Genomic DNA, 10,607 nt, shown 5'->3' on the forward strand with positions numbered 1-10,607 from the left:
GTCATATAACAGATAATAGGAAACCATGAGTGGCTCAGTTTTTTTTCCAAGCACTGAGCCGCTGTCACCACCGCCCCCCGTTACATTTGCGCACCTGTGCCTTAAACTGCTACTACTGTGTGCCCCCCCTGGCATCGCGTGGGCGCGCCCCACTATTTGAGAAGCACGGTTCTAGACTAAGACAGGGGGAGGGGCTAGATAAGACTGACACAGGCAGAGGAGGAGCTGAATCCTGTTAGCCTCGATCTGGAAGTGCTTCCAGAGGTTTGGGAGAGTTTTGCAGGTCAGTTTTTGGAGGCGTCGACATTTAACTCTAGTCACAAACCAAAAAAGGGAATATATATTAAGAAGCTTGTTGGTGCATGCACGTGTATTCTCACACCGGTGGATCATGCAAAGCTGAAAACTTATGGCAGATGGACTTGGATCCCACCTGTTCCTGTCTAATCATTAACACCCAGGTCAACACGGAAACAAAGGAGACGGTCTGCAGAAGCGACCCCACATATTCTCATCCTGCATCAAAGAAATCAGAGGTTAGATTGGAGTCACTCTACCTTGACCAAATAGCAGCAGCTAGGTGTGATAAATAAAGATGTTTTGACAGAGTGGAGTGCAGCAGTGCTCTGCATGAGGAATGGGAAGAGGCAACTGCAGCTGGATTGGGCCTGAGATCCCTTTGTCATCACAGATTTTCCGTGGTAAGTAAAGATCTCTCAGGGAATAGAAACAGTTGAAGGGACATCTTTGAAGGCTGGTTTTAATGTCCGGCAGCAGACCTGGACTGAGGAACCAGACTGTTTTCACTATTCTTCTTTCTAAATGCATCTTTGAGTGAAAATTTTACCCCTGCCACACGCTCAAAAACATACCAAGTAGTTTTTAAATGAATATGGGATGGCCACATGACTTTGCCAAAAGTCTTGAGTTTGGCGCCGTTCACATCTTCATAAAATTTCACACAGCGCCAGTTTAAGTCTACAATGACAACCAAAGTTTTGACCCTTTACCATACCAGCTACGAATTTAAACTCTTCCAGGGGATTTTTATCTTTTGCCTCTTAACTCCTTGACCATTATAGGGAAGCTACTTGAGAAAAAAAATGTTGGCTTTAAGTTTGTAGATTGTTAACAGTGTTAACGTGTTGAAATCACAAAAGTGGGGTTCCTCTGTCACTCAAATATTTTTCACTGAAATATTGTGAAAATGTATTACACGAGTCCCCGGCTCAAGCCTAGTGAAATTGTCACAAGAACATGCAGACGACTGGATCCAAATGGATGCAGCAGATTTATTAGCTCAGCTAAAAGTCCACAAAGCTAAATCAGGGTCAATAACAGGCATGAGATCATCAGAAGAGGGAGGGGGTAGTCGGCCCGTTTTACACAGAGACCCCGGCGCTCGTTTCACCTTCGTGAAGCAGAGTGGTTTGGCACAACGTTTCGGGGTATGTGTCAACTAGCGCATATCACGTGGTTGATGACGTATGAAGCGCCAAATGCATCAGTCAAACCACGGTTCAGATGTCACTAGTGTCTGAACTGTTTGGCACGCCATTCCCTATAAATGCATATGAATACCAAACAAAGTTTCTCGACCAGTTCTGTTGTTTCCCCTGTATCTGAATCAATGTCAGTTACTTTGCCATGGTTCCTGGCAAAAACATGTTCTGTGGCTTAGGATCGTTTCAAATTGGTTTCGCCTAATAAGGAGAAACACTATTAACGTTGTTCATAAACGGAGTGGCTTTATGAATTTATGATGACAAGGTAATGTAGTGACTAAGTTGCTGGTGTTTGCATCTGAAGGTTGTGAGTTCAGAGCAGCATTTTACATTTTTGCCTTGCGTTTATTTTCTTCATGTGATGTATGTTTTGTAGTGTCAAGAAAGCACTTCTCACAGAAATCTTCACACATTGTGTTGTTTTGGGTTTTTTAATTATCATTTTCACAGAGAACAGGTCCAAAGTGTGTCACAAACAATACTTTGCACTGAGTGTGGCTCAGTGCAGTGCTCAAGTATGCTGTGATTGATTGAGTGAATTAAAGTCAGGTGTGTGGCATCCAGGAATTGCACGCTGGGTGTGCTGGGAGTTGAAGTGCTTTCAGTACTCTGGAGACTGCTCCCGCCGGTGACCAGAGGGGGAGACCTGGTTCTGACTTCTGACAGAAATGATCGAACATCCAATATAATTATAATAGGAATGTAGCAAAAAACCTCTGTTGTCAATGAATTTCAAAAATGGACTTTTACGGAGTCTTCTAAAAATGACATAGACCTGCACCCCCAAGCAACCCAAGCATAAAATGGTTGCCATGGCAATAAAACCAATGTAAAAGCTCCCTTTTTTGAAAAGCTCCCCTTTTTTTGACATGCAGCTCTGACCAGAGTGGCATAGGCAGAAGGTGAGAGTGAGGGGCGGGTAGCAACCGCTCAGCCAGTGAGGGCGAGTAGAAAAGGGACTGCAGGGGCAGGTAGCGCCGGCGGCCCATATAATGTCTCTCATGGATTTCAATTGATTTCGCTGCTTCTTATGGACACCTATAGTCAAGCACATAGCCACAATCTGTTTTCTTTTGTACTCAAGGATATTTTATAAACCATTTTATAATTACAAAAAACAGAAAAGTAAGGTCTGAACAACTGCTGCTAAAAACTGTTAGTGGTTTAAAAAAACAGTGAATAAGTTTTGTGAATAAATCAAAATGCACTCACAGCTTGTCTGGTTACTTTGGCATTTACAAATTGCAGAAACAGCGACAAACCTGACACAGTGTGCTGTTTTTCTCAGCCATCAGAGATGAGCTGTGGCTCTTCCTCATCCCGGCTGGTCTCTCTCTCATCTTACTGGGGGTGTTCCTGGAGGAGGTGGGCTTCATCTTGCGCCATGTGGTCTCCTCTCGACGAAAACGCCTTTATCTCTGGATCTTAGGAATGTACCCGGTAAAACCAGTCCTTCCACTCTCTTATAGGAGCACCTTTCTCTGACAACTAAACCATCAAAATTAGGTTTTTCTCAATTCATTGGCTCCAAGATGGACACACCATATTTTTCATTGTTGTTGCAGGCCTTTGCCTTGACGTCCCTCATATCCCTGTACGTTCCACGCTCCTCTTCACTCTGCAATTTTATTGCATCATTGTGAGTCAGAGACAGCACAAACATGCACAGTTTGCTGGTTCTCCACTGCCTAAACTGGTGTTCCTGTGCAGGTATCACTCCATCACTCTGCTGAAATTCATGGGACTCATTACAGACTTTTTTGGAGGAAAGGCCTTTATGCTGGCTGCTCTGTCTGGAAAGAAAGTATCTCCAGATCCCTTCCCCTGCTGCTGCTGCTGCTGCTGTCTTCCAATGGTGGCCATTAACAGGTACTCCAAGTCCTACAAGTTGTTTCATCATTTATCTATTCCACATTTCTGTCCATATGTTCAGTAAATCAAAATGCTTTGATCCAGGGATCTTAACTGTCTTGTGAACTCTGAGCAAAAGTGGTTGTTTATTGCTGACTATCTTTTGAGGAGTGTGTTGTTTAAAGCTCTAAGTCATGAATCTTTAAAAGAAATCTGGCTAAATCAAACCTAAAGTGCAGCGATATTGTGTCAACATGAAACAGACCATTGAGTAAGAAAGACATTGAAGAAAGATTTAATGCTTAAATGTACCACCAACGTGTCACAAAGGCATGGCATATTTTTCACTGTGCAAAATTTAATAGATCAAAATTCATCAGAAATTCGAAAAAACGAGACTTTAACCTGATTGATTAGCAATGCCAGTTGGATGTAGTGACAGAAAAGTGTTTCTGCTGCTAAACGTGAATTGAATCACACATATACTTCATGTTACCAACGGTTCTTCCCTATTATATTAATTGTTTTTTTCCGTTAAGTGGAATAATGTGGTAATTAAAAAGTAACATGCCGTTCATCTAAAGTTTCATGTTTATCCTTCTTTAGCTATTTACCTGACTCAAACAGACTGTTTGTGTTTCTGTTGTTGATACTGCATTGTTGCGTGCAGCCCTGCCTCTTACCTCTTGTCTCCTGTGTGCAGAAGCAGTCGTGGATGGATGATGGTTGCTGTGCTGCAGCTCTCGGTGGTCCGCAGCTTCCTGTTCTTCATCACCTTGGTATTGTGGACAGATGAGCAATACGATTATGGAGATGTGAGTGTGCCTCATCCTTACAAACTTGTTATCCATCATGGGGGAACAGGCACATTTCAGGGGGATGTGGGGGGATATGCAATGATCCCCTTGATGATGTTGAGTTTTGGTTCAGGGGGGTCCAGCAGGCAGCAAGGCAGGGGCCAATCCCTTCTGCCCAGGAAGAGGGCAACAGTGAGAGACAGGGGCCTCTGAATAGTAAGGTTTAAATCAGGATAAGGATAAGGAGGCGGGGAACATGAAGGCAAGGACCAGATCCAGCACCACAGGGACATGGACACCCAAAATCTTAGATGTGATGTGGTTCAAGTGAACCTATCTGAAACTGTTAACTGCCCACAGCAACGCTGATTAGGTTGAAAGCAGGACTTGCTGAACTGTTCTTTATTCTTTTCTAGGTGGATTCGGTCAATCCAAACCTGTATGTGAATGCCATTATCTGTGTATCAACCTTTGTGTCCTTCTATGGGCACCTTCTGTTTTACAAAGCCACCAAGAGTGCTCTGCATGGCTATGGACTGAGAGCCAAGTTCATCTGCATCATCGTTGTGTTGGTGTTGTGTGGGCTGCAGAGCGGCATCCTAGAGACCTTAGGCGCTTTGGAGGTCATTCCCTGCACTCCACCATTCTCTGTCCTGACCAGGTCCCAAAGTAAGTTGATGGAGATTAATCCGGTCCAGATCAAACTGGCGCTCATTGTGTTTAGATCAATAAGAAAAGGCAGTGTGAGCTTCATCGTGTTGTAGATGTTCTTTGGATTTTGTGAAGCAGTAGTGAGGAAAACAGAGCAAGACCACATTATAGAGTTACCTCGCTACATCGTGACTCACCTTTCGCGGTTTCGCTGTTTTGATTTGCTTTTTTTTAACAGCACATTGTGTTCTGTGTCCTGAATGGGCGTTGATCTTGTCATGCAGTGTCTTGTGTACAGAGACACTGCACATGCAGCTCGACAGTTAGGCGATATAAATATTGAGATCGGATCTTAGTTTTCATTCTATAATCCTAGACTTATTTTTTTATGAAGGTTTGAACTTTGAGAGTTTAAAAAAGAGAGAAGAGTAAGAAAATATTCATGTCTGTCTGAGAAAAGTCTAAAGTTTGTTGTGAAGGCTTTTACTGCCGTAAAACATCTCTAATCCTACTTTGCCCATTTCACCCAGTGTGGGTTATTCATGGATTCATGTATTCCCCGAGATAAACGAGGTAACGCTGTATTTTTGTTGTATTTTTTAACTTATACATACAGGCAATATTTTGTCAAGATCATATAATTATTAAAAATAATTCACAATAAAAAACTTTATTGTTGATGAGATCAATACAATGGGTCACATCCTTACTCAGAATATTAACCTCTATGGATGACAAACAGCAATACTTGCACATTCAGAGTTTTTTTTTGGGTGTCAAATGAGAAGTAGCAGGTTTGCCAAACAAGAAGAAGGACTGGTATACTTATTTTTATGGAGAAATGTTATTATTATGTGGGATGATGACCCAAATACAGATGCCCAGAGGCATGATGGTAGCTAAAATACAAAAACGTCCCAGAAACCCCTTCAGGACTGGCCAGTGAGTAAAAAGGTCATCCCACGTATTTAGTTGAACAAGGAATACGGGGAGTGTTCCAGTCTGGAAGGAAGACAAAAATAATAGTTTCTCAGAAACCAACAAGAATCAGAAAGACAGGAAGTGGGGTGTCCCACAGATGCCGACACAACAGTCAGGAAAAGGAGACCGATGGTCACCCATTTGAACTCATGCCTTTGAAAGTTACCTGGAATGTGTGAAACAGCAACCCTCACCAGACAAAAGCCTAAAGGCCCGTACACACCGGGACGAATATTCGCCAGGCGTTATTCGCCAGCATTTTTCGCCACGTTTTTTGTGTTCACACCCAGGCGATTTTCGCTGACGATGAGCCGAGCGAACATGCAATTTCATTCCCTGACATTAGATGGCGCTTAATGTAAACAGAAATACTCCTGTACACAAGGTGGCGCTGCGCAACTTTACGCTTCTTAAAGTCGCTTTTCCCCTCAGAAGAAGAGAGCAAGTATTTACGCGCTTGTCAGAATAATACAAAGAAAACGTGAATATTTCAAGCACCAGTTGCTCCAATTGCTGCTTGAAATATACATAGTTATATTAGTTCAGGGATATTTTAGAATGTCCGTCATTATTTCTTTGCGGCAGTGTAGACGCTACTTGACGTCTATCTTCTTCGCTGGTATGTGTGCTCAGCAAGGCAGTTTTGTGTTTGAGCGCCCCCAAGTTGTGTTTTACTGTAACTTCAGAAGCTCCAGACACGTGTGCAAAAGCGGCATTCTCATTGGTCGAATAAATTTCGACGCGACGCGTCGAAAAAAAAAAAACGAACCCAAAGCGTTTTGTTTTTTTTGACGCGTGGCGTTTTTTCGCGTCGGTGTGCACACTCTCATTGGTGCCCTTTGTTTAGTCACGAGGCGTTAAACGTCGGCGAAAATCGCAGGCAAAATTCGTACCGGTGTGAACAGGCCTTAAGAAAGCTGGTGTAGTTTTCTCACCGGTTTACTCTCAGTTCATAGTGACTCCCTCTGACCTTAAAGTAGACTACTTTTTACTTCTACCTGAGTAGTCTGTATGCAACCTAATTCATCTAGAGCACAGGTGTCAAACCCTCAAGGGCTGTCCTGCATGTTTTCTAACCAGCCTGCCATTGATGCGTATTAACTAAACACACCTGATCCAGGTAATCAGCAGCAGATGAGGCAGGATTTCTGAAAAACCAGCAGGAGGTCGGCCCTCGAGGCCTGGAGTTTGACACCCCTGATCTATAGACATATGTTGGATAGAACCTTGAACAGCTGCAACTCATGCCTTTCAAACCTGTCTTGTGCTCTCTTTCTAACCTTAGTGATCTACCACTACAGCGTGATTGTGGAGATGTTCTGCATTGGGCTGTATGCCCGCCACACTTTCCGCAAGGTGGAGCCAAGTGAGGAGAAGGAAACGGATGCTTCTTTGAACATCAGGAAGATGGAGAAGGCTGTTCAAACAGACCCTTCTCAGAGCATTCGACATGAGTCCCGCCTGGCGTCAGAGAAAGCTCGGCCTGGACTCTTATTTGGGAGCGCCACCAATGGGGGTTACAGCAGCGACAGTGAGGACAGCCTGTGCAGGATAGAGCATGCGCCTCTGGAGGATTTCCACTTTCCTCAGACTAAAGGGCAGCACCCAATCAGACTGGAACCTTTAGAGCAAAGACCTGGAGATCAGTCTGGCATAAATTTAAACCACTTTACAGTAAGGGCTGACATAAATTATCATGACTCTGAGGATGTCACTGTGGTTTGACCAGCAGACAGGACATTGAGAACATTTTCACTTCAGCATCAATCTGAAATCTATATCAATTTTATTTGTTTTCTTCACGCTGGGTGTGTGAGGATTCATGTTTAAGGAGATTTTTTTTCTTTTGTAAATGTGAAAGGTGCCTGTTTTTCAATTGGTTTTCAAGTCTGAAAGATGTTTTTACTCTGTAAAGCACTTTGTGTTGATGAGGTAAAAACAATGCCTTATAAATAAAGTTTGATTTGATTACAGTCGGGAAAGTTCAGCAGTGAGTTTGTATCAGTGTTGGTTTGAGTGAACAAGCGGGTTCTCACATTGTGATGTAGACCAGTGAGGAACCGCCCCTTCCAGGAAGAGACTGCACAGCCAGATCAGCCCCCAGACCAACACACACACACACACACTTTCTCCATGGAGCTAGCTGTGATCGGCTAAACATTTTCCCTTTATATCCACAATATGCACATCTGTCTTTGCAAAAGTTCAGATTTCGTTTGTTTTTGTGGGTGAAACTCTTGGATGACATCATGAAATGGGCGGCACCCACAGAAAGGCGGAGCCTCAGAGATCGAGTCGTGAAAATACCTAATATTTCATAAAAAATGTGTTCTTTTGTGAGCCAAAGGTCATACGTTATCATATAAATGTATATAGTTCAACATAAAAGGCTTATGGATAGTGTGATATCGGCCCTGTAACCCTTGTGCTATCCTAGGCACTTTACCATTTGGAGTTGGGTCATCTAGACCCTCTAGACAATGCGCTGAACCTTTTTTCTTCAATGATTTGTGATCTTCACTGGTGTCCATGGATTACATGAAATCTTTCCTCCTTTATCCACCTTTGTCATGGTAGGGAGAACACGTCAAAGTAAGGGTGGGGTCATCTAAGATAGCACAAGGGTTAAATCTGAGGTTTTGTTTCTTACAGAGAAAAACCAAGAATGAACCCAAGGCCTTCTTTTATCATGTACAAAAAACACCTATTCCGTTTTTTTATTCAATTTATTTATAGACCGTAGTTGTAATTATTTTAAAATTAATTGATTAAAAAAAGCATTTCTCTTATTATAACAGAATCTTAGCTTCTTTTCTTTAGACCTCAGTGTATACACATTCCCTTTGAAACATAGATTCTTACAGTAGGATTTTCTTGCTTCACTTGAATTTAAATTGCAAAAAGAACTCGTCACATACGTTCTGATGTTATGACATAAGTCTGTTTCAGTGAGCCATCCTCCTTTTTGTCTTCTCAGTAGTGAAGTTAAAAATGACCAAATAGCTTTATGATCTAATATTAAAGAGAAATCTATATTCATGTTTATGCAATAGTATAGTTTAAGAACTTTATCTCTGAACAGCAGCTAAACTCTGTAGTGCAGCAGAAGATAAGCACATGTACTATAAACCTCAAACTACACTCACACCAGGCGTGTGATGATGGTTGTTGAATGCGCTTGTAGACCGTAGTGTTCACACTAGGCAAGCAAGGAGGGGCTTCTTCTTCTTTGTTCTCTTTCCTTGCCCATGTCTGACACCTACAGTATGGAGAGTCTTGGTGCCAAATGTTGAAGTGGTGGAAATCTGGTCAATCTTGCTCCAGGCTTTTTGTTTCACAGCTCTATTCTGATATATGGAAGACATGGTGTCATAAAATTCCAAAATTATTAATTTGTCCTCCACGATCAATGTTCAGACCGTTGGCACTTCAGTGTATTAAAAGAGAAACCATTCTGACAACAGTACCAAATTCGAGTCCCCAATTGGTCAAAATGTAACCTTGTGTAACCCTTGTGCTATCCTATGCACCTTTATCCACCTTTGTCATGGTAGGGAGAACACGTCAATGGTCATCTTGACCCCATAGGATAGCAAAAGAGATAAACGAGGAGGACATGCAAACTCCACACTGAAGGGTCCCAGTCAGAAGTTAAACAAAAACCTTTTGCTGTGAGGAGAGTGGGCTATCCAGTGCGCCACCAAGCAGACCCCAAAATAGTGTATTTTCCACACTATGGAGCACACTTAACCCTTGTGCTATCTTAGATGACCCCACCCTTCCATTGACGTGTTCTCCCTACCATGACAAAGGTGGATAAAGGTGGAAAGATTTCATGTAATCCAATGACACCAGTGAAGATCACAAATCATTGAAGAAAAAAGGTTCAGAGCACTGTCTAGTGGGTCTAGATGACCCAACTCCCAATGTTTACGTGCCCAGGATAGCACAAGGGTTACAAGCCTTAACTTTTTTTCAAAAAAATGACACTGCGCCCTAATATGCAGAGAACTTTATATATGGACTAATTCTGGTTGTGCTTACTGATGTCAGAGTGATTTGGAGAGGTAAACGCCACTCTGTCAAAATGTTTGTCTGGGTGTAATTGTAGATACTGTAACGCGGCTAACTAGTAGCCGTGTCAGACTCACGATTTTTTACGTGTTGGAAATAAGGTTACAGCTATTGTTACAGCTATTGTGAATATGTTAACGTGTAGCGTGCTGCATACAAGTTCTAGAGTTACTGTGAATGCAGTTCATGAAGTCTGACTGACTTTGTAAAAATGAAATAAAATAAGAATAACATCTAGTGTAAAAGCCATACTTTGTACTTGACAGCATCCCAATGCTGTAAAACAAGTAAATAAATGCAGATGTCCAGAAAAGATCTTGAGTTGTTGATGGTTCATATTCTTCCAAGGGATGTGTTCAATTTGAGTCAGTGCATCTGGACGTACCTCCTTTTTAAAAAAAAAAAATTCTCGCTCATCCATTTAACTTCACTCTGTTTTGAGAAATCCACTCAATCAAGTCATATATTGAGATTTTTTAAAATGCCTGCTGACATTTCTCAAGCAGTTGTTTTAATGAATTTGTGATTGTTGCTCGGCTGTACCCCGCCCTCCTGCTGTCACTTTGACATTAGTAGTGTGTGACTGTATGATGCCACACGCCGTTTGTCACTAGCATTGCAAATGGAATGAGTTCTTTTGGACCGCACAGTTCTGACCCGTGCTGAGGTTTGCAACTAGTGGAACCGGGGCTTGTCTCTCTCTCATTCCTAGCTGTCACCTTTAGCCCACTGTCTAGATCTGCCTCCA

General features: G+C 42.4%; 1 protein-coding gene across 1 annotated transcript; it reads left to right on the top strand.

The window, feature by feature from the left end:
* Positions 1-200: 200 nt before the first annotated feature.
* LOC101155658 (organic solute transporter subunit alpha) lies at positions 201-7,749 on the top strand. The gene is made up of 8 exons (XM_011493556.3): positions 201-536; positions 608-701; positions 2,794-2,945; positions 3,071-3,144; positions 3,216-3,374; positions 4,060-4,171; positions 4,570-4,822; positions 7,071-7,749. Exons 2-8 carry the CDS (start codon positions 638-640, stop codon positions 7,508-7,510), a joined length of 1,254 nt encoding a protein of 417 aa, XP_011491858.1. The 5' UTR covers positions 201-536; positions 608-637; the 3' UTR covers positions 7,511-7,749.
* The last annotated feature ends 2,858 nt before the right edge of the window (positions 7,750-10,607 follow it).

Source organism: Oryzias latipes, chromosome 7 (genome assembly GCF_002234675.1).
Source record: "Oryzias latipes chromosome 7, ASM223467v1".
NCBI classification, from domain to species: Eukaryota; Metazoa; Chordata; class Actinopteri; order Beloniformes; family Adrianichthyidae; genus Oryzias; species Oryzias latipes.

Coding starts and splice junctions, on each gene's coding strand:
- LOC101155658 (XM_011493556.3), top strand. CDS start 638: ATGGGAAGAGGCAACTGCAGCTGGATTGGGCCTGAGATCCCTTTGTCA. Junction 3,145..3,215: donor TGCAATTTTATTGCATCATT/GTGAGTCAGAGA, acceptor GTTCCTGTGCAG/GTATCACTCCATCACTCTGC. Junction 4,172..4,569: donor AGCAATACGATTATGGAGAT/GTGAGTGTGCCT, acceptor ATTCTTTTCTAG/GTGGATTCGGTCAATCCAAA.